The sequence below is a fragment of the Impatiens glandulifera genome, chromosome 5 (genome assembly GCF_907164915.1).
Source record: "Impatiens glandulifera chromosome 5, dImpGla2.1, whole genome shotgun sequence".
In the NCBI taxonomy this organism is placed as follows: Eukaryota; Viridiplantae; Streptophyta; class Magnoliopsida; order Ericales; family Balsaminaceae; genus Impatiens; species Impatiens glandulifera.
In genome coordinates this window covers 9,187,156-9,212,219 of record NC_061866.1, presented here as the reverse complement: position 1 = coordinate 9,212,219, position 25,064 = coordinate 9,187,156, and the positions used below count along the sequence as shown (strand labels likewise).

At 33.0% G+C, this 25,064-nt stretch overlaps 1 protein-coding gene across 2 annotated transcripts; it reads left to right on the top strand.

The window, feature by feature from the left end:
• The first annotated feature begins 22,539 nt into the window (after nt 1–22,539).
• Nucleotides 22,540–23,836, top strand: LOC124939993. 2 transcript variants are annotated; one of them, XM_047480466.1, is made up of 2 exons: nt 22,540–22,656; nt 23,214–23,836. In XM_047480466.1, exon 2 carries the CDS (start codon nt 23,237–23,239, stop codon nt 23,648–23,650), a length of 414 nt encoding a protein of 137 aa, XP_047336422.1. In that variant the 5' UTR covers nt 22,540–22,656; nt 23,214–23,236; the 3' UTR covers nt 23,651–23,836. The 2 variants fall into 2 exon arrangements, with proteins under 2 accessions (XP_047336422.1, XP_047336421.1); XM_047480465.1 differs by having other exon boundaries at nt 22,553–22,656; nt 23,204–23,836.
• Nucleotides 23,837–25,064: the final 1,228 nt, after the last annotated feature.

The window sequence follows — 25,064 nt, the reverse complement described above, 5'->3', positions numbered from 1 at the left end:
AAGGTAGCTTACAAAAAGGGCTGCTTCTTAGATCTTTGCAAAATGAATGAAAACTCTAAGCAAAAGACTTGTGACACAACAAATCTAGTTGGTGCTCTTACTTAGGTTTTGAAAAGTGGGCACATTATTTTTCAAGAGATAGAAAGGACAGCCTAGGGGCACTAGAGAGTGAAAAAAAAGTCATTTTTTGCAAGGTGTTCAGAGGGAGTATTTTTAGGAAAAACCATGAAACTCTAGGGCCCAAAGGCCCACTTAACACCCTTGACGTTGGAAAGAGATTTTCATTTTAAACATGTATAAATGTTTTTAAAAAATGGAGCCATCTCCACTTGACATGTCACTAAATGTCAAGTCATATCCAATGAGATTTAAGCTCTAATTGATAAATGATGTAATACTTGGTGATTTTAATTTTTAATTCAAAAATTACGAAGTCTTCATGCTCCTCTTCAACTCATGGTTAAATCCTTCTTCCTATGCAACTTCTCCCTTTTTTCTTGACAACTTTCCCTTTTTTCTTGACAACTTCCCCTTTTTTCTTTGACTACACATGATTGGATTGAGATTTCATATTTGCAACAGTCACCATCATGAAGTTGAACGCTGTATTCACCTTTTCCTTTTTAGCAATTGATTCCATGGGTCGAATCTTGGGTATGGGTCGGTCCATAGGTCGGGTCACCGGTCGGATCCTTCAATTGGATCATTTCCTTGGTCTTACTTCGGGTTGACTTGCCTTTAATTTGGATCTTCTTGGCCCGATTTACAAATTTGATCTGGATCTTGCATGTGGATCTTTGATTGACCTATTTGAAGAGTCACACATCTCCCTTCCTCCTATAAAAAGATTTGAAAAAAACAAATAAGCAATTTTATTTTTAATTATTCCTACTTAACAATTATAAAATGATAACTAACTAATTCAAAATAAATTGCAAAACCTAATCATACAACTAATCTAATCAACGACTAATCTAACAATTTAAAACAACTATTTTAAAAATAACAAAATTATACATAACAAAATTTTATTTTTAAATTAAAAAAACGTTAATATATATATTTTTTTCTTTTTTTTTTATAAATATCCAAGGCATTTAAATGAAACATTGAATATTCAAAGTACTATAACTTCCTAAGTGTTGTAACTTAGGCAAATTACTACCTTAACTTATTAAGAATCCAAAATCAACTATTCCAAAAACTCAATTGTTCTAAAAATAATTGTCTTTAAAATAAATCGTGCTATGAGCCCGTAAATTAATTCGAGAAATTTGCATAGGCTCAGATTTATCGAAATCATAAATTTTAAAATGGGGGGGGTGAAAAATGAGTGTCTACAAAGTGCACGATAAAAAGTTAAAACTTCTAAGTCCAGACATAGTCTGCTTCGACATGAGCATCTTTTTCTGCTTCAGTTCTCTGGGCTTTTTCATACTGGTTGTAGATAAGTTCCAGATATTTCTTTCGCTTTGGCTGGACATTCATCTGAAAGACATTGTGCCATCTTCTGAGGTATTTTGTATAGATACTTCAGGTTATAGGTCTATCTGCCGTAACAGTGGGTTCAATATAGTTATTGCCAAATTGCCTGAACATGTCATGGTATTATAGTAGATAATCCATTCCGAACCCATGAGCAGAACGATTGTCTTATAATCCATCATAAAAGTCATTTTCTTGATGGGATACTAGGGAAGAATGCCTCATATTTCATCATCGTCTTGTACCGAGAGTTCGGGGAGAGCTTTTCTCATTCTTTGGTATTGAGTGAAAGGGTATAAGACGCCATCAGGTAGAACTGGTGGTAGGCGCTTGAGCTTGTCAAACAGTCAGATGTAGAGGATTAAGGGGAACCCCTTTTACTCATAGTGAAAGATCTATGAAAGCGATTCAAGCCCATGAGTGTTTCTGCTAAGATAATACTAGAAAATTTTGTTGCCCTTTCGTATTTGATGTTCTACCTCAATGATTCTAAGGAGGGCTTATCATTTATTGGAGCTATGAAGAAATGAGCTAACAAGACTAACATTGTGATCATAAATGATCCTGCTCTTATAGGGATTTCTCCATCTTTTATTTCTATTTCGGCCCAAACTTAGAAATTGATGTGCATGTCGGCGATGATGGCATCAAAGGTTGTTTTGGAGTAGCAATACTCCTCTTGTAGAAGTTTTCCGATAGACATCGAGTCTATAAATTGCTTTAGATGTATACAGTTTTTGTTATCTATCATACGGATAGCCTAGAATTCTTCTATGGTTAGACATATAGTTCTGCTACTGAGGACATAGTCTCTTTTGTTGGGATTCCACCTTTGCTGCATCTCCATCATGAAGTTGGAGTTTACTTCGTATTTTAGGAATCTAATGATGGGGTTGAGGCCGTAATCTTCAAAGTACCATTGATTGGCATGGAAGTACTTTGTCTAGGGGACCAACTCGATGTCTGTTAGCATGTACATCATGGATGACTGCGATTATAGTAGAGGGAAGAATTGCAATTGTACAAATAATAGTAAAACGCAAATGCAAATAACATGACCTATAAATAAATATCTGATAAGATTTTATATACTTTCTTTTAAAAAGAACTTCTAGTTTTACATATTTTGGAGTTCTTAGGGTTTGATTATGACTTTTTCAGTTTATACAAGAGGGTAAAACCTAGAGCTCCTCTTTAGGAGGAGCGAGTTCGGCTACAACATGTGAAGGTGACAGAGCCTTCATTTTCTACTTCCTCCTCTTGTTGATGTCGGAATTCATCGATGATCTGGTCGATATAGTTCTTCCTATCTTTTGGGATGCCCATCTTGATCGCGTTGTTCCATAGATCAAGGTAGTTGACAAAGTCGATGTGCTTGATGGGCCTATCTATGGCAACCACGCAGTCATGAAAATGAGGCATAAAGTCTCTCCTGAATTACTTAAAGAGGTCGTTGATGTAGTAAGCATTGATCCATTTAAGACCCATAAGCTTGATCATGAGTTGATCATCCATGAGGTAAACCATCTTCTAAATACCATACCAGGGCAAAAGCTCATATACGGAGTCGTTGTTGTTGACGGACATCTCTGACTTGGCACTCTTGATGCGTCAGTATTAGAGGGAAGCACTCATCACAGTGCTAGGAAGTGGTGTAGGTATACGTTCTATCTTTTCTATGATCTAAATATAGAGGATGATTGGAACTCCTCTCTTGTTGAGGTGGTTAGTGAAATAGTATTCGTTTGGCCACAACATCGTCTCAACTAAGATGATGCCAATGAGATCCTTATCTCTTGCCCTGAGATGGTAAGCCACTTCCAGTATTTTGGAGAATGGCGCATGGCTGTCTGTCGGAGCAAGGAGAAATTGGGCCATCATTATTATGATGTTAAACAGGGAGGGAGTGAAATTTAGTGGGATTTCACCGGCTTGAGTGGTCAGGATTATCCATCGTGGAAGATCCAAGTAAGTTATTGCCAGAATCTTATTAGTCGTTGTTTTTATATACCCGAATTCTTCGTTGAGCAAATGTTGGAGGGACATGGATTCCGTGTAGGGTTTGAGTCCTATGATGTTCTTATTATTGATCATCATAATGGCCTTAAATTCTTCGATGACCAGACTCTTCTAACATGAAGGCCCTATGTATCGGATCTCATTTTCGTTGCATCTCCATCATGAAGTTATGAAGGATTCGGAAGTGAGTGTATTTGAGAGTGATAATGAGACCGCAAGTTCAATAGTACCATTCCATTTCATGGAAATGGTGGCTCTAGAGGAACAAATCTTCGTTCTCTAGAAGAAACATTCTTTGATGTATAATAAAATTTTGACAAACTTGTCGACTAAGTTTAATCTAAGTTCATTTTAATCAATTAAACAACATTTAATCTTAATTAATTATTTCTTTAATTAATTCTTTCTTTTTCTTCATTTAGCTTATTCTAACAATGTCGTTTGATTTTGATAAAAATCAATACACTTTAGAGAGGATTATTATATCTATTATAGATTTATGCATGTATAATAAATAAGCACACATTTGTTTGACTTTGTCGATGCCTTATTGTTTGGGCACATCAAACAACGGTTGAGAAATGTAACCAGGTTTTGTGTACTAAGATTCATGTCGAGGTTTGGGGTTGGAATCTCTCCCCACCATCGCTAAAGTCGCACCCTGACGGATGTATCAAAGCCGATAGGGGGATCCACTCCGAGTTCCTAGTTTTTCTTCTCGCATCATCTCTCAGTCATAACCTAGTATTATCGGTTTTCACGTAATTGGTATAAGTATAAAATTTCGATCTGGTACTCCATCACGTAATCCTTAGTGATATACCCGTTTTTGTTTTGGTAGTTATTAAGATAGAGGCTAGATACCTTTTGGGGTGATAAACCCTGTAAGGTTGACTATAGTGAAGGTTATGTAAATATTATAAAAATTTATATAAGATAGAGTTTGGTTTATTTTATTTTTAAATTAAAATAAGGTATCCTCAGTATAGTCACCAAAAAAGTTGTAACCCCCAAGAATCGTTTCCCTCATAGCTTAGCACGTGTCGTGGACGCATGACAGTACGGGGAATATCGCAGGGTGGCTGAGGTTCGATGTGTTTCAACCTTGGTTTGTGTGTCAGGTGTCTTTTAAAAGAAATTATTATTTTAAAAGATTTTAAAAATAATACCTAGGATCTTTGGAATTAATTATATATTTTTTAAATTTTAATAATTTAGGGGCTAAATAATAATTTAACCAGAACCCTGCTTAAATTAATTAAACATAACTAATTTAAAAGATTATTTATTTGAAATCAGAGTTGCCAAATGATTTTATAAAAATCAATAAAATGATACGTGTATAAATGTATTTATACCAGAGTTTCTATAATGGATTTGTATTTTGGTTACGCTCGGAAAAGGCTTCGCGCTATGTCCTCTACGTCCGTCAAATGACGGTTTTAAAATTTAAAATAAACAAAGTCCGGCTATTTTAAGATTTATTTATAGCATTTATTTTCTTCGATTAGTAGTCCCGTGTCCTAAATAAGGATGAGTTTAGATTTTTAAATAATGGTACAAAATTATTTAAAAGGGTGTACATTCGATTACGTTGATATAATACTGAGTAAAAACCCTGAAAAATATCAGAAAAAATGTTAGAATTTAAAAATAAATTTCAAACGGGGCCTTAACCAAAATATTTTAGAAAGTATCCCGAAAATATAAAAATATCATTTTTTGATCTTTTAGGATTATTTGAAAATGGATTCGGGTTAAAAAATTACAAAAATTATTTTAATTTTGGATTTTAAAAAGTGGAACCAAATAGGCCTTAGGATCGAGGTCCTAGGGTCTGGGTTCAGTTCTAGTGATCTGGGCTCGGACAAGCTCGGTCTAGACCAGGGTGGTCTAGACCAGGGCTTAGGAGCATGGGTCAAGGGACCAAAAAGCTCTGTCATGGGTTCCGGAGGATCGATCCCGAACTCGGACTACTTGGTCCTAGGCCTGGGAGGCTCACTCCTAGGTCAAGTTTATCGGTCTAGGTTCTTGGTCCTAGGGTTAGGTGGTTCTTGGTCCTAGGGTAAGAGGAGGCTCAGTCATAGGTTAGAAAAATTGCTCCTAGGCTAAAAGGAGTGCTCAGTCCTAGGTTAGAAAACTCGGTTGAGTTTTTCGGTCCTAGGTCTTAGGTATCAGTCTTGTTTCTCGGTCTTGGTCCTACAAGATTCGATTCTAGGACCGAGTGTTCTTTATTTGGTATTAAGAAATTGTAGATCTCGTAACTTTTGATATAGATCATGGAATCATGATATGTAAGTTGCAGTTAGTTCATATGATTATGAAGAACAAAATCCCTAACATAAATCACGATCATTGGATATTTCTAAAAATCAATTTCTAAAAATCATTTTTAGGTCAAAATTTGGAATATTTCAAATTATGCCATTTCAAGGCATGATTTTTGTTCTATCAGGTTTAAAATGATGAATATAGTTGAACACAAACAAAATAAGAACAATATTACATCATTACAAAGATTTTTAAAGATAGAATCAAAACTCAAAAATTTCAAAAACCATAGTTTGATCAAACATGATCAAAACGATGTTATAGTCATCAGGAAATCATCCAAACATGTTTACAAACATGTTTAGAAGCTATTTGAATATTTATTCAGGTTTTCAAACTAATTTTTCGAAATCTTTATTCAGGTTTATTTGATCTGATATATTTCAACAAAAAGTTCATACATGATATAAGGAATGTTCTAAACAAAGAAATCACATAACTAAGCCCTATAACAGATCAAACCGATCAATCTTTAATTTTTTTAAAAATTCAATTATTTAATCGCAAATTGATATACAAAGGTTCTGAATTCATACCAACAGCTGGAGAACACTCCTTAGATGTATTGAAAGCTTTCCAGAAGCCTGAATCAGAACTGTAATTTCCGGAGAAAGTTTTTACAAAAACTATTCTTGGTCGGAATTTGAATTCCTTGATTCAATCTGTAATTTGTTGTGTTTGTTTGATGATTTGGTAGAGAAAACCTTAAACCTTAAGGAGTATTTATACTAGCCCAAGGTCGGTCAATGTAGTCAAATTCAAGTTCAACTTGTCGGTTTTCATTCTTATCCTAATTCTATCTACAACTGTGGCAACCTAATTCTAGGGCGAGATGTCCAACCTAGCTTTAGGGCTATTGTAGGCTATGATGAGGCGAGGACAAGGGCGAAAAAAATCAGGGGATAAGGATAATGATAAGAAATGAAGGCACTAGACCTTTTGGAAGAATCGTCATCGTTCAGTCGCTATCTTGACGAGCATCCTACATCGACGAAGAAGACGAGTTGAAATGACGTCGTTTCATACCGCTGTTAGGTGTTCCACCGTCGGCGTTTGGGCTAACGGGGTTAGTCCATCCTGTTAGTTAATCCAATGAATCGGGCGCGCGTTAACTCTGTTACATCGGGTTGTGTGGCGCATTCATGGGCGCTGCATGAAAATCCAGCGCTAATCCGATGGTTGAGAATCCTGCTACAAAAATTAAACATAATTTTGGCTACACTAGATTATCAGTTTAATTTTTAATAAAAAAGGTTATTTGAAATCAAATTTTAATTCCTTTTTTGCATTTTTTCTTCACCAAAAATTCCACAAAAAATATTTATATAAACATAATAAAAATAATGATCATATTTTTTTTCTAGTATTTTTGGGAATTTTGGAGTATTTATTTAATTGTTTTAAGCCATAAATTATACATAATTTATGTTTAAAATTATAATTAAATAATTGCAACCCTTTTGAATTTATTTTGGATAAAATTAATACAATATTTTAACCTCAAATTATTTTTAGATTTTTGAATAGTTTTTCAAATTAGGATTTAATTATCATAATAATTAACCTTTGATCTTTAATCTCTTTTTGGGTTATTTTAAATATAAAAATTCAAAATATTTTTTTTTATTATTATTTATAAAATAGGGTAGGTTAAATTTTCATGCTTACACTAGTTTAATTATTTTTCAATTTCACTCATTAGCTTAAACTTGTAATTCCAATATTTATTTATTTTTATATGTTTTTCCAAACAAAATATCCTATAATTTTTATTTTTTACAACAGTGTGATTAACTGATAATAGTTTTTTTTTATTTGAATTTAGTAAGTTAATATATGGAACTGATATTTTTTATTTTTACTCAGAAAGTTTAAATTTGTAAAAACAATTTTTTAAATTGAGTAAATTAACATGATATCTAATATTTTGTTTTTTAATTTAGAAAGTTTAAATTTCAAATAAATATTTGTTTTTTTTTAATTTAGGAATCCAACATGTTGAAATAATATTGTTTGTTTTAATAAGAATCAAAAAAAAAAAAAAATATTTAAACAAACATAATAGTTTGTGTCAAATTAATATTTTAATAATATATATTAAAATTATTTTTATTGTATTCGTAGATAGAGAAATTGGAATTGAATTATAATTTTGTAGTTTTTTTTAAATATATGAATTGAATTGTAATTTAATATGAATTATTATAGAATTTAAATTAGAATTCCAGTACTACTTACAATTTCATTCATCCAAATGTACCCTTATTAAATTGGTGTAATATTAACAATTTTAGATTTTAAAACATTAAAAAGAAGAAAAGTTAAGGTTGAAGACTTTTAGTAAATATCACACACTAAAGAGGATGATGAATTATCACAATATTAATAAGAAGACTTTTAGTAAATATCAAACACTCTTTATGATGAATTATCACAATATTAATATTAATAGTGGCTTTTGGAATGCATGGTAAATTTGGATTTGTATATGGAATATGAAATACTTATTGGATTTAAATTATAATGGAATTCAAATTAGTATAACTAGCCTAGCATGTATTTTGTGCATTTGCACGAGTAATAATATAAAAAACCGTGATAAAATATTACGGTAAAAAATGCGATAACATTTTAAATTTTATTTTTAACCATTTTAAGTTTATGGACGGACCAACCTACAATCCGACTTAAGTATCAATTTACTATCACATATATCCAAATTAACCACAACTCTCGACCTAGCAATCCGGACACTTTAAAAATTAAGCATCATTATATATATATATATATATATATATTAGTTAAAAATTAAGCACCATTATATATATATATATATATATATTAGTTAAAAAGTTGCTTATATCTCTTCTTCAGCCCGTCTACCTCTTCTTCAACTCATCTATCTCTTCTTCAGGCAGTCTATCTCTTCTTCAGATCGTCTACCTCTTTTCAGGTCAATATCTTTTCTTCATTTTATCAATTATTTGAATCTATGTGTAGTATACTTGTTTATTTAGATTTTGCTTTATATTAGGTTATTTGAATGGCGGAAAATGATAAACAGTTAGAAAGTGTTCAAGTGGAATTGAAAAGAAACTCTAAGGATATTGCTTGGGATTATGGAGTGTTATTTTCCAAAGAGAAGCGGGATTGGATCACTTGCAAGTTATGTAAAAAACTTATTAAGGGAGGTGTTCATAGAATGAAGCACCATATTGCTGGCATTGTTGGACAGGTTGAAGCATGTCCTAAAGCATCTGACGATGATAGAAGGAGAGTCAAAGATTTTCTTGAAAAGATTAAGGATAAAAAACGTGCAAATGCTGAAGAGCTAAAAGAAGAGAGAGATGAAGTTAATATAGATATTGAAGATGATTTAGTGGAGAAAATTTTTTTAAGGAAGAAGTCTAAGCATCTTGGGCCTATTGATAAGTGGACGTCCACCATTGATCCAACAAAAGTAAGGCAACAGAGTATAAATGATGCACTGAAGTTTAAATTTTCAAATGATGTGCATGCATATCTTGCTAGATGGGTTTATGAGGCCGGGGTTCCCTTCCATTCAATAGACAATTCAAGTTTTCGACAGTTTGTAGAAGCGGTTGGACAATTTGGCCCAGGCTACAAAACTGTCAGTATCTTCTTAGAGAGCCACTTTTGAAGCAAGAAGTTGAGAACACTAAGTTATCTCTAAAGATACATGAAGAAGAGTGGTTGAAAAATGGGTGCTCAATAATGATCGGTGCATGGACGGACCGTAAGAGACGGAGTATTATGAACTTATGTGTCAATTGTAAATTAGGCACTTCATTTTTGGGTTCTATTGAAGAATCAATGGAAGCTCACACTGGAATTTACATCTTCGAGTACGTGGAAAAGTATATAAATGAAATTGGACATCAACATGTTGTTCAAGTAGTGACGGACAACGCCACAAACAATATGGCAGCAGTTGAGCTTTTGAAGGTAAAACAACCTCATATTTTTTGGACTTCTTGTGCGACTCATACAATTAATCTCATGCTTGAAGCAATAGAAAAACTATCAAAGTTTAGTGGAGTGTTAGAGAAAGCAAAAGCTCTAACAATATTTATATATGCACATCATAGAACTTTGGCAATTATGAGGAAATATACTAAGAAAAGGGATATTGTGAGGCCTGGGGTGACTAGATTTGCCACCTCCTTTTTGACATTGGAAAGTCTAAAAGGAAAGAAAGATCAATTGAGACTTATGCTTACATCTGATGAGTGGAGCAAAACAAAATTACGGACTACTGTGAAAGGTAAAGCGGCGGAGGCTACAGTAACAAGCATTTTATTTTGGAATGGGGTTTCTTTGGCTTTGAATGTTTTCACCCCTTTAGTAAAAGTTCTACGTCTTGTTGATGGTGACAAAATACCCTCAATGGCATTTTTATTTGGAGCACTTAAACAAACCAAGGAAGAGGTAAAAAAACTTCAAAAAAGAAGAAAATGCCATCCCTATTTTGAAGATTGTTGATACAAAGTCCAAGGGTAGACTTGATAGCCCTTTGTATTACACTACTTATTTATTGAATCCATTTTTTTACTTCAAAGATTCAAGCATACATAACGATGCCAATGTTATGAATGAGTTCTTGAATTGTGTTGAGAAAGTTTTTTCTACCGATACGAATATGCAATCTATCATCTCCAATGTAGAATTGTTGAAGTATAAGAACAAATCTGGAAATTTTAGTAGGAAAATGGCGATTGCAGCATATGAGAAGGTGGATGTGTATCATGATTTTGATCCGGGTAAATCTCTTATCCAATTATCCTTATTATTATCCATTAACACTTAACATATTATAGGTCACTTTTACCATTTATTCTTTTCCTCTTTATTTTTTAAGTTGGATGGTGGTCCAATTATGGTGGTGACACTCCAAACTTGCAAAGAATGGCAATGAGATTTCTTTCATTGACTAGTAGTTCATCGGGGTGTGAAAGAAATTGGAGCCAATTTGAAGGGGTAAGTATTTTTTATAAATTATAGTTTTATTATTCATTAACTATTATTATTTTTATTTATAATTTAATAATTGATTAGATACATACTAAGAAGAGGAATAGACTTGAGACATTAAGGTTGAATGATCTAGTATATGTCAAATTCAACGCCAATCTTATGAAGAAGAAAAGTAAAAGAGAAACTGGTGGAGATTTGCTTTTATGTTCTCAAGCTAGTGAAGCTCAAGATTGGCTTGTTGAGGGTGGCGATGAAGATGAGGTCGAGCAGGTTCAGGACTTACTTGGAAGATGGTGGCAGAGGCTTCAGGGGCAGATGAAGTACTAAGACCAAGGAGGAGTGAAAGGAGAATCACTATTAGAGAACTTGACGTGGATTTAGATACATCAGAAGAGGAACATGAAGAAAATGTTGATTTTGAGTCCGATGATGAGAGAATTATGAATGTAGCTGATGGTGCATACATTGAAGATTTAGAAGATTAATTATGCTTACATACTTATTTTTGTTAAATGTTACTATGTTAGGGAATACTATGTTAGGTAAAATGCCAAAAATGGTAATTATAAAACATCTTTATTATATTTATATTTATTTATATTATATTCAACCGCCTAGGCACCGCCTAGGCACCCGAGGTAGTAGGCAGTCACTAACCGCACCGCCGCCGCCTACCGCCGTTTAAAACACTGGAATTATGTTGATGAAATTTGATGATTGGTAAAAACAAATGTAAGATTTTATAAAAAAAAAAATAATAATAATATATATAAAATGTCCGAACACGGGTATAGATACTTATTTGCTTTTATACATGCATGTAAGGAATTCATATTTACTCTAATTTGTTGAATTAGTCTTTCCAACTAAGTCACATTGTGCTCTGTCACGTTTTTATTTATAGTCACATTTTTCTTCAGTGTCGATTCTGCGACACTTTATGATATCTTGTGGAGTCAAGTATGAGTTAAATGAGTGACTTCTTATTTAAATACTCTAAATACAAAAATATTCAGTTTCTTACACTTAGTTTATAATTTTTTGAAAATAATTAATATTTAGAAAAATATTTTTTTAAAGGTTAACTGTAAGGAATTTAAATAAATAATTGATTTAGAAGCGACATGTTATAAATCCGTTTTCAAAAAATTAAAATATGAAAAACTTAAAAAGATTAAAATTATTTAAAATTAAATTAGAGCCTTTTATATATATATATATATATATATATATATATATATATATATATATATAATAAAAGGGTTTTAATTATTTAAATTAAATTAAAACAAAGAAAATAAAAAAGAGTAATGATGATTTTATGTTGTTAAAAACTTGTCAACGAGACAAAAACACTACAATTTTGCTAACTTGAGAGGGAAAATGGAGGGAAACTGTAACTTGGGAGGGAAAAGGAAGACACACACTAGTAAAAAAAGGGTCTTTACCGACGGTTTTTCCCGAAGGTTTTGTACACCTCTCCTAAATACTCCCGAGAGGAACAAATCCTTCGGGATTAAAAATAGATTCCGAGTGGGGTGTGAAACCTTCGGGTTTATTAATTATTACCGAAAGTTCTACAAAGAACTTTCGGTTTTTAGCTTCCCAAAACACCCAAAAAAATTCTAAGTATTGGGTGTGGGTTATTTGCGAAGGTTTTAGGAAAAACCTTCGGTTTTGAAATCCCTTGGTTTTTTAATTGCGAAGGTTATTCAAAGACCCTTCGGTTTTGCCTTTTTTGAAAATTTCATTTCCGAATGTTTTACAAAGAACCTTCGGTTTTGATCATTAAAAAAAAATTGAAATTTTTGAAATTGGTTTTTCCGAAGGTTTTGACTAATATCAAAACCGAAAGGTTTATGAAAACCTTCGGCCTCAACCTCTATAAATACAAACCCTAACCCTTCTCTTTTTCATTTCGCTTCTCTCCTTTCTCTCTCTTCCGCCTCCGCCGCCGCCTGCCTCTTCCAAGCCAAGCCGCGGGTTCTTCTCTTCAGGTAATTTGTTTGATTTGGTTTTTTTGTTTTGTTTATTGAAAGATTTAGATTTATGTTAGTTTACGTTATTTTGTTTGATGAATATATATATATACATATATGATCTGAAATGCATTTAGGATATGGGTGATGATTCGACATGGAAGAGACTTCGGCGTACACCGGAGAAACTGCATCCGTGTTACCAGAATCTGATAACACAATCTGAAATTGCGGCACGTGAGAAAGAGGTCAGAAAGATGACGCTGGAAATGGAAGAAATCCGACTAAGGGATGCCGAAAGAGGTCGTTTGCTTAGTGAAATCAAAGCGGACCGGGCCGAAATGTCTCAGAGATTAGAGAATCTCGAACAGGAACTTGTCTTGTTGAGGAGTCGACTGAATCAACCACCCGCTCCTTCCACCCCCTCTAATAATTAATTTGTAGATTTATTATGGATTTTATGACTGTTATGTTTTAATATTTATGAATTATTGTTATTATGTTTGTTTTGTTTGGTTTAATATGTTTTATTAAATAATTATGTTTTGATTACTTTTCACAAATTTTTAAAAAAAAACCGCATTGCCAAAACCGAGGGTTTATTTGAAAACCTTCGGTTTTGACCAATATTTTTTTTTAAAATGGGGTAAAAACCGAAGGTTTTCAAATAAACCTTCGGTTTTTGCCTAGCATTAAAAAAATCAGATTTTTTTCTAAGTATGGGAATGGGTAAAAACCGAAGGTTTTCAAATAAACCTTCGGTTTTTGCCTAGCATTAAAAAAATCAGATTTTTTTCTAAGTATGGGAATGGGTAAAAACCGAAGGTTTTCAAATAAACCTTCGGTTTTTGCCTAGCATTAAAAAATCAGATTTTTTTCTAAGTATGGGAATGGGTAAAAACCGAAGGTTTTCAAATAAACCTTCGGTTTTTGCCTAGCATTAAAAAAATCAGATTTTTTTCTAAGTATGGGAATGGGTAAAAACCGAAGGTTTTCAAATAAACCTTCGGTTTTTGCCTAGCATTAAAAAAATCAGATTTTTTTCTAAGTATGGGAATGGGTAAAAACCGAAGGTTTTCAAATAAACCTTCGGTTTTTGCCTAGTATTAAAAAAATCAGAATTTTTTCTAAGTATGGGAATGGGTAAAAACCGAAGGTTTTCAAATAAACCTTCGGTTTTTGCCTAGCATTAAAAAATCAGATTTTTTTCTAAGTATGGGAATGGGTAAAAACCGAAGGTTTTCAAATAAACCTTCGGTTTTTGCCTAGCATTAAAAAAATCAGATTTTTTTCTAAGTATGGGAATGGGTAAAAACCGAAGGTTTTCAAATAAACCTTCGGTTTTTGCCTAGTATTAAAAAAATCAGAATTTTTTCTAAGTATGGGAATGGGTAAAAACCGAAGGTTTTCAAATAAACCTTCGGTTTTTGCCTAGCATTAAAAAAATCAGATTTTTTTCTAAGTATGGGAATGGGTAAAAACCGAAGGTTTTCAAATAAACCTTCGGTTTTAACTATGTTCAGGACCGAGAGTTATATGTAAATCCTTCGCAAATATACATAAAAACGAAAGTTTATGTTATAACTTTCGGTTTTGACAATTCCTAATTTGTTAAATAATTTTGTTTTTAAGCCACTAATCTTAACTCCTAACTAATATAATCAAGTGTGGGTTATATTTTAAAAATGAATATTGTGTTTAATGTTGAAATGTTTATGATTGTGTTTGATTATTATAGAGAAGTGTATTTATATATGTATGAATGTTTATGTTTGATTATGTGAAGAATGTGTTTAATGTTTGATCATATGGATTGTACAATATTGTAAGGATAACAAATGTGTTAAATCGATGTTCTTTAAGGTCATTAGAAGGTGAGAAACAAAAGAATTTAACAAATTTGGAAGTGATAAAACCGAAAGTTAAATATTTAACCTTCGGAATTATAAGGGTGAAAACCGAGAGTTGTATATAAAACTCTCGGGTTTCAAGTGAAAACCGAGAGTTGTATATAAAACTCTCGGGTTTTAATAAGGGTCAAAACCGAGGGTTGTATATATAACTCTCGGGTTTTAAAAAGAGTAAAACCGAGAGTTATATATAAAACTCTCGGGTTTTAATAAGGGTAAAACCGAGAGTTATATATATAACTCTCGGAAATCAAATGTTAAAATTAAAAAACAGGCGCCTCTTTCTCTTCTTTCCCCGATTTTACTTCCCTCTACTCCCGCCGCACTCCAGCCTCTCCCCGACGAACAAGCCTCCGCGCCATCTCCTGCCGAAGTTCTTGCGCCGCCGACCTGCCGAAGACGTTGCGCCGCCGTCCTGCCGAAGACCACCGGTTATTTTGAAGAATAGCCCTCTGCCGCCGCCGGAACGTGAAGAACATCCTCTGCCGCCGCCGCCGCCGCCCTGCAAGGTTTGTTTTTTATTTATTTTGCAATTAGGTTAGATTATTGTTAGATTATTGTTTAATATGTTAGATTATTGTTAGATTAGTGAAATTAGGTTAGATTAGGGTTTGATTTTTGAAATTAGGTTAGATTTTTGTTAGATTATTGTTAGATTTGGGTTGATTATGTTAGATTATTGTTAGATTATTGAAATTAGGTTAGATTAGGGTTTGATTTTTGCAATTAGGTTAGATTCATTTTAGATTCTTGTTAGATTTGGGTTGATTATGTTAGATTATTGAAATTAGGTTAGATTATTGTTAGAATTTTGCAATTAGGTTAGATTATTGTTAGATTATGTATATATTGTTGTTAAATTAGGTTATAAGTTTAAGATTAGGTTATTGTTAGTATGATTTGGGTTTATTTTTGATTGTGGTTGGTATGATATGTGTTTAATTTTGTTTTAGGTTTGATTGTGGTTGGTATGATTTGGGTTTAATTTTGATTTAGGTTTGATTGTGGTTGGTTTGATTTGAGTTTAATTTTGTTTTAGGTTTGATTGTGGTTGGTATGATTTGGGTTTAATTTTGATTTAGGTTTGATTGTGGTTGGTTTGATTTGAGTTTAATTTTGATTTAGGTTTGATTGTGGTTGGTTTGATTTGGGTTTAATTTTGATTTAGGTTTGATTGTGGTTGGTTTGATTTGGGTTTAATTTTGATTTAGGTTTGATTGTGGATTACGAATTTCAGCCGCCCCCTGCCCGCCCGAACGAGGGGGTTGGGACACGCCAATCAGATATGGGATAGATGGCGGTCGGATTTGAACACGAATTATATCCGCGTCCACAACGGAGACGAGGCGGCGGTACTGGCTAATCCTCCACCGGACTACGATCGAGACGATTGGGAATTCGTGTGTCGCAACCATTTCTTCACAGAAACGTTTAAGGTAAGGTTTCATAATTCAAATAAGAGTTGATATTAATTAATCTAACTTCATTTGTTATTTCAAATACAGAGACACAGTACTACAAATATGAAGAATCGGAAGAATCTGAAATTCCCACATCGAACGGGAAGTAGACCGTTTGCACAAATTGAAGACGAGTTGGTAAGTACATTATTTGTAATAACTTAATATAAAGATTGTTATTAAATTATATAAATCATTTATTTCAACAGGCGATTGAAATGGGACGGCCACCGTCTGTAATTGAAGTATTCAAGAGGACCCGTACACCAAAACCGACACAAGAAAACCCAACACCCGTCCCGGACGAACACGTGCAAGAGAAAATTGTAAGTGAATTGAATATGCCTAGTTTTTTTATTATAGAAATGATATTTTATTTGAATTGTGCAGGCTGAGATGGAGGAGGTTGTTAGTAACGAACCGGGAATATCTGATTTTGAATTGACGGAGAGGGTGTTCGGACAACAAAAACACGGGGTCGTCTTCGGAATGGGATCAGGCGTCCGACCCACACACTTTCGTGAGGATCGTCGGAGTGGAAACAGTTCACAGCGAAACAATGAGCGATTGTTAGAAGAGAATCAAATGATGAAGCTCAAGCTGGAGGAACTGGAGAAGAGGGATGAAGAAAGAAAGCGCAGAATGGATGAAATGAAAGCGGAAAATGAAGAAATTGTGGAAAGAATGGAGAGGGAGAAGTTAGAGATGAACGCAAGAATGGAGAGAATAGAATTGTATATGAGGCAAGGACCACCTCCTCCCCCCACAAGCTAAGGTAGTTTCGATTCAAAACATTTTTTCATTACTGGTTGGATTTAGAACAGATTGTTCGGAATATTAGTTTGGTGTCGAATTTTGTAATGTTCATGATCAATTAATGTGATCGTTTAATGTATGTTGAATTTCTTTTATCATTGATATATTGGTTTGGTGGCTGAACAGGTTTTGGTTGCGAAAAAAATAATCCGCACATTTTTAAAAATTTACATGAAAAAACCGAAAGTAAAAATGAAATCTCTCGGGTTTTCTCCTTGTTGGAAAACCGAGAGATATTAGAAAACTCTCGGTTTTCAGCCAAAGAGAAAACCGAGAGTTATATGAAAAACCCTCGGTTTTACCACAAAGAGAAAAACCGAAGGTTCTTTGTACAACCCTCGGTTTTTCCACAAAGAGAAAACCCGAAGGTTCTTTGTAAAACCCTCGGTTTTTCCACAAAGAGAAAACCCGAAGGTTCTTTGTAAAACCCTCGGTTTTTCCACAAAGAGAAAAACCGAGGGTTCTTTGGAAAACCCTCGCTTTTTCCACAAAGAGAAAAACCGAAGGTTCTTTGTAAAACCCTCGGTTTTTCCACAAAAGAGAAAACCGAAAGTTCTTCGTAAAACCCTCGGTTTTTCCGAAAGAGAAAAATCCGAAAGTTTTCATATAACTCTCGGTTTTTCCCTTTGTGGAAATCCCGAGAGAGTCGATACCGAGGGATGGCGAGAGTTACTAAAACCTTCGGTAAGGTCTCTTTACCGAGAGTTATATGCTCAAAACCGAGAGTTTTAACTCTCGGTTTTGACCACTTTTTCACCAGTGACAATTTTTGTCCAACCACTTCTTCAAACAAAATTTTCCATTATGCCATGTGAATATAATCTAGATATTTAGATATTTCGAGATCAATAACATAAATAATAAATAAGTATTAATGAGTTATTTACTTATTTATAATGTTATTTCTTCTTATGTTGTTTGCGGTTATCGATTAACGTTTTTCATTCATATTCCTGAAATATCATAGTTTTGAAACTCGGCCCGACATTCGAACCAACAAACGCAGTGAATCGGTCGTCAAACTGGACTAGGTTGATGAAAAAATTGGAAATGTAATCAACCTAGTTAAACCCTGTCAACCCACTGGTTGGACTGAAAACCGACAGTCCGAGTTAACCTAGCGGGTTTATCCTTTTTTTTAAAAAAAAAATCACTTATTTTCTTTCTTACTTATTACTCTCTTAGTTTCCTTCTCCTCGTTTTTTTGTTCCCATTGGGTTTACTTATTTCTAGAACTAGTGAGTAGATTACCAATTTCTAGTTCTAAACACTAAGAATGACAACCTCTTTAATTCACCTCAAACTCCACCTCCTACCTAAACCAACTGATTCCTCTTTTACTAGACTAAAAAAAATGATTTAGGCGGCATTATAAGTCATAACTTAAACTTAAATTCTTCTCCAGATAAAAGTAGAGTTATCCAAAAATCGGAGGTTGTAGTTTTTATATTTGTAAACTTGGATGAACTAGATACCGAAGAAGAAGATGTACGGAACAATATTGATGACCCTATTGAAGGCAATGAAGTAAATGATGATGTTGGTAGGACTGATTTTGGTAAATGGTGTGAGTGTTTTGTGAATAATTAGTAGATTATATTTATTTTAATTGTGGTAATTCATGACTTAAGAGTTTGTATTTATTTTAATTGTGTTGTCCCTAATAAAGGTAACGATCATATTGTAATTGCGAAATAATATTTTAAATTCTGATTTTTTTTTTACTTTGATTATTATATAAGCAATTTAATGGTTTTTTTTCTTCTAATTTTGTATTATTTTATTATTATATGAAAATCACTGGTTAAACCATTTGACCCACCGGTTGAACTAGTAACCTAGTGACTCAATCCTTTCACCGGATTAATGACCGGACCGGGTTTCAAAATTATGTGAAATACACATCTTTTTCTTTCTAAATCATTAATTAATCTATTAATCACACATCTTTCACACTAAATTCACTAATTATTTTATTTATAAATATAAATATAATTAAAATTAATAATATCTATATTAAATAAAATACATTATATAAATATTAAAACATATATATTTATATTTACTTCATTTTATAAATATAATATATATAATTAAAATTAAACATTACAAATTAAATAATTAAAATAAATATTATAAATTAAAATAAAATATTATAGACTAAAATAAAATATATTACGTAAACCTTTAATATTATATATTAAAATAACACATACATTATATAAATATTAAAATTACACATATATTACATAAATATTAAAATTACACATATATTTTACTTTTACTTAATTTTATAAATATAATATTATAAACATAAAAATTTGACCTACCTTATTTTACAAATAATATTATTATTTACAATAATATTAAATAATATTTTAAAATTTTAAATTCAAAATAATTAAAAATAAATTAAAAATCAAATTATGGCTAATTATTGTAATAATTAAACCCTAATTAGAAAAATTAAATAAAAATCCAAAAAACATAATTTGAGGTTAAAATATTGTATTGATTTTGCCTAAATTAAACTCAAGAAGGGATTTGAAATTATTTAATTGTGATTTTAAACATAATTATATATAATTTATGGCTTAAAACAATTAAACAAATACCCAAAATATCAAAAAAAAAACAAAAAAAAAAAAATAATGAACATAATTTTATTATGTTGTTAGAAATAATTTTTTGTGAAATTTTTGGTGAAGAAAAAATGCAATAAAGGGATTAAATTCGATTTTAAATAACCCTTTTATTAGAAAATAAATTGATAATCTGGTGTAGCCGAAATTATGTTTAATGGTTGCACTAGGTACCTGAGTCATCGGATCGACAATGAATTCTCATCCAACACCTAGAAACGCGCCATGCCTTCCTGTTGTAACGGAGCCAACGCGCGCCCGGATCTACTAAATCAACTAACGGGACGAACCTCTAATGGATCGCCTAACGACGCGATCAATAATCAAGATGGCATCGTTTTGACCGGTCATCTTCATTGGAATGGGGCGCACGCCGGAAACGCGACTGATCGTCGACGATCTTCCAGAAACTCTAGCTCACTCCATAATCAACCTTATCCTCTAATTTTTACACCCACTTGCTCACCTTATCCTCTCCTTTAATAACTCTATACCTAATATTGCCATCTTACCCTAGAATTAGGCTACCACGAATAAGATAGGATTTAGGGATAAGAACTCCGATCATCAAATTAAACTTGAATTCGTCCTCCTCGACCGACCTAAATCTACTATAAATAGTCCTTAGGTGTTTCTCTATTAATCCATCAAACAATCACAACATATTACAACCTAAATTAAAGGATCAAGGATTCCGACGAACTGTTTTTTTTTTTAAATCTGCTCTAACGATCCAATCTTCGATCCAGGCTTTGAGAAAGCTTCCAACACATCCCAGGAGTGTTCTCTAGCTAATGGTATGCTTTCAGATTCGTTGTATTTTAATTTGGGATTAAAAATTTAAATATTTTCAAGTTTGATCGATTTGATATGTTCTAGAGCTTAATTATGTGTTTTTTTGTTTAGAACCACTCCCTAGATCATGTGGGAACTTTCTGTTGAAAAAAATGATCAAATCAATCTAAAACAAAAATTTCAAATAATTGATTTAAAATTTTGGATTTTTTTAAATTATTGTTCTTGAGCTTTTAGGCTTGAATTTTGATTCAAATAGTTGTCTAACATGTTTCTAAACATGTTGGGATGATTTCTAGATCACTGTAACATCATCTGAAAATGATTGATCAAAAAATGTTTTGGAAAAAATTAGTTTGAATTTCATCTTCAAAATATGTTATAGATCTTGAATGATGTTCTTGTTTTGGTCGTGTCGACTATGTTAATCATTTCAAAGCTAATGGAACAAAAATCAGACCTAGAAATGGCCTAATTCAAAAGATCTCAAATTTTGACCTAAAAATGTTTTAAAAATTGATATTTATAAATATCGATTGATCCTGATTAAAGTTAGGGCTTTTGTTCCCCATAATCATGTGAATCATCTGCAACTTACAAATCATGATTCCATGATTTATATCAAAAGTTATGGCTTATGCAATTCTTGACCAAATCAAGAACAATTGGTCCCCGACGACCAAGTCCTGTAGGATTGGGAACGAGAAACATGATTGAGGATCTTTGGTTCGGACCGCGACCAAGGACCGGTGCTCTTGAGTAAGGACCTAGACCGAGAACTGGTATTCTTCAGTGTTCTTGAGAATCAGTGTTCTTGAGTCAGGACCGAGACTAATGACCGATGTTCTTGAGTCATGACCGAGACCGAGGACTGGTGTTCTTGAGTCAGGTCTGAGGAATCCGACCAAGGTTTTTAGCCTGAGTTTAGGACCGAGCCTCTTAAACCCTATGACGAGCCTCCTATGCCTAGGACCGAACAACTTGAGTTCAGGACCGAGCCTACTGAACCCTATGATCGAGCCCTCTGGTCCCTCGACCGAGCATGCCGAGTTTGAGACCAAGCATCTCAAACCTAGGACTGAGACTCCAGTCCCTTGACCCATGCTCATAAGCCCCAATCCAGACCACCCTGGTCTAGATCGACCCCGTCCCCAAATCCCCAAAAACGGACCCAGACCCTTAGGACTCCGGTCCTAAAGCCTGTTTGATTTCAATTTTCTAAATTTAAAGTTATTTTTGTAATTTTAGAACCCCAATTCATTTTCAAATAATTCCGAAAGGTCGGAAAATGATATTTAAATATTTTCGGAATATTTTCTAAACTAATATTTTTTTAAGGCCCTGTTTGAAATTTATTTTTAAATTATAATATTTTTCTAATATTTTTGAGGGTTTTACTCAGTATTATATCAACGCAATCGTAGGTACACCCTCTTAAATAATTTGTAAAATTATTTACGTTGTCTAAACCTATCCTTATTTAGGATCATCGGACTACTATTCATGCTCCATCCCTGATCATATAGTAATAATTATAATACATTTTTTTCACCACATATTTATGTAATTGTCTAAATCAACACTATACGACAATAAACTATCACACTCAAGTCTTGAGTTGATACGATATGCTAGACTCGATGGGTTGTCACCATCACAAGTCGGCACAATACAAATATATACATTACACAAACATAGATACGATACTAGAAGAAACTTTTAGGCACGACCTTATTCAAAGATTGCATGCCTCGACCCAACTCTTTCAAATTTTAATGAAAACAATTCTCATTAATTTATATCTGATCTCTAATTATTTAATTTGATTTTACTAATGAAACTAAATTATAATTTAATTTATAATATTTTTCAAAACATTTATTATTAATAACATTAATATATAAATATGAGGAGTGATAGAGTGAGGGAATGACGTGGCATCACGGTTGGAAAATGTAAAAGTCAGAGGAAAGAAAAAAATTATTTGATTTTTTCAGCGAATAAGATTATGCCACATCATTTTCTCACCAAATTCCCTTACAAAATTCCCTCCCTTAATCATTTCTCCATATATAGCATTCAATCCATCCTAAAATAAAACTTAACAAATTAACTTATTATTAAACACAACCTTACCTTCTCTGCAAAGGAACTCCAATGCCCTTGCAGGCTGCTGATCGTCGGATCTCCGGAGATGTTCTTCAGTTCCTGTAAATATCTCCGGGTACGGATTTATATTCTTCGTATAAATGATCTTGAAACATTTTTCTCTCTATTTCATTGTTTTTCTTTTCTAGTTTGTTTGTTGATGATAACTGAAAAGAAAAATTAGGGCTTACAATTCGTAATTCCATAACAAATTGTTTGCAGCAATTCCTCATTCATCTCAATATTCATCTCAAATTAGGGAAAAATTAGGGTATTTCCCGATCTGTACGTTGAACTTTCATATTCTTGTTCAAGATTTTGGTGCGTAGTTGTACTAATCATCCTGAAATCGAATTATCGGCTTATACGTTTATACGGGCTTTAGACCAATATGCTATTTTTCTTGTTGACAGGGAAGAATCAATGAAGTTTTGATAACTATTCGGTTTCTGAACACCACACAATTTAAGCAATTATATCTCTTTAAAGATTCTTGATTGTTCTTAGCTTGAATTCATCTGCCATTACTGGATTAGAGCTTCTAATACTTGTGAGGAATGATTTAGAGGGTATAAGCTTGGTTTAGGGTTTAGGGTTGAGAAATTGATTTCATTCATCTATAGTCTTTGTCAGGTTACTAGATCATATAGTAAAATATGGGATCTAGAGGAGGAGAAGGAAGTCGTCATTGGAGTATCTTTGATAGCATGAAGAATATGCCAGCATCACCAGAAGCACTTATGGCTGAGATAAACTCAGCCATTTCATCCCACGAATACGCACGATCTACTGTTCTTTTACAAAATCCATCTTCATCTTCTTCTTCCTACACGAGAAACAAAGTCTCTACTGATGGTGATGGTGATGAAACATTACAGTATGATGCTAGAAAGGCTGATGAAGCTTATAGAGCAGGATTAGCATCTTTGGCTGCAGGAAAGCTTGATAAAGCTCTTAATGCTTTGAATATTGCTTTATCCAGTTGCCCACCTGATAAAACATCTGCAGTGGCTAAGCTTGAGTCTCTCATCTCCCTTACTTCGCAGCAACTGCAGAAAACTCGCAAGTGAACTAGCTGGTATGGTTTTTTTTTTAAGTTTTATGCGCTTTTTAATTGGTTTCTATGCGGTCGTAAATGAAGATGTTAAGGAGATGGTATAGATAGGAGACTAGTTGTAAAGCATTAGAATATATTGGTGTCTTCATTGATTCATGAATTGCTGCTAATTAAGCTTAAGTTACTTATTTTTTCTTTACCTATGAAGTTTTATGACAATAACATCAATTTAGGCAAGGACCGTAAGCGGTTCAGTCCGGTCGGTTTATAGACCAAAATGTACAACCAAATCGTTGGCGTTGGTTTGCCTAAATCACAAACCGTCGGTTCAGTTCTAATCTGATCTAGAGATATCAAGTACTCTAAAAAACTGAGAAAATCAACAACAAGTTACATGGACAACAAAACAGTGCCTAAAAAAAATCTGAAAAGATGCACTCAAATGTGATCATACCGAAGTTTGAAGATGGTTCTAAATTCTCTAATATATATATTATTATATTATATCAGATCAGAAAGAATGAGTTTTCTCTTCAAAAGAGAATTACTTTATCTTCAAGCCCTAAATTTTTATGCAATCACTAGCATTCTTTAGCGTTGTTATGCAATTTCTACTCAAGCAATGGTTTTCTTAATATTTATACACCAATAATAAACAAAGAAATTTTATTAACATATTTTTCAGCCCTTATCATAAAATGAAAGTTTTGTAGGACATAGTGCAGAAAACAATTTGCTTTGGATATTTCACAATTTCATTTATATATGTATAGCTCAAATAAGGGGAAAAAATTAAGATATTACATTGCATATATAACAAGTTAAATAGTAAGCTGAAATTGAAATATTATGTTGAAATCGGTGGAAGGTCTACATTTAATCGATGAACTAACTAAGAGTCTTGGGAATGGAGCAACCGTGGAGACGAAGAGCCTCCCCATTCAATAGGTTGATCTCCCGATCTGTTGCATCAAAGTTGAAGGAAAGAATCAAAGAACTGTGAGCTCCATTTAAGCTAAACTACGACCGGCGGTTCGGTCGGTGGCACGGTTTCGTAACAAAAGAACCGATACACCGAACCAGATGGGTTCAGTTCAAGCTATTTCGGACCGCCATTTTCTCAGTTTGACCGGTTCGACTTGTGTGCGGTTGGTTAGCTATGATTCCAGTGGTTTGCTTACAGGCCTAAATCAATCATATATTAGGTCCGTCAATTGAAAATGTATTTGTATTTGAGAAATCTAAGATTCATATTATATGCCAAAAGGTGCCAAGAATTGAATAACTTAATCAATTAGTTTAGAAGTGTTTTGAAATGGGCTACCCAAATATAAAAACTTGTTTTTCATTCATATACAGATAATCTCAGAACCAATTATAGTTGTTTTGCTTCATTCTCAGCTTGTAAATAGAATAGATATTGTGGG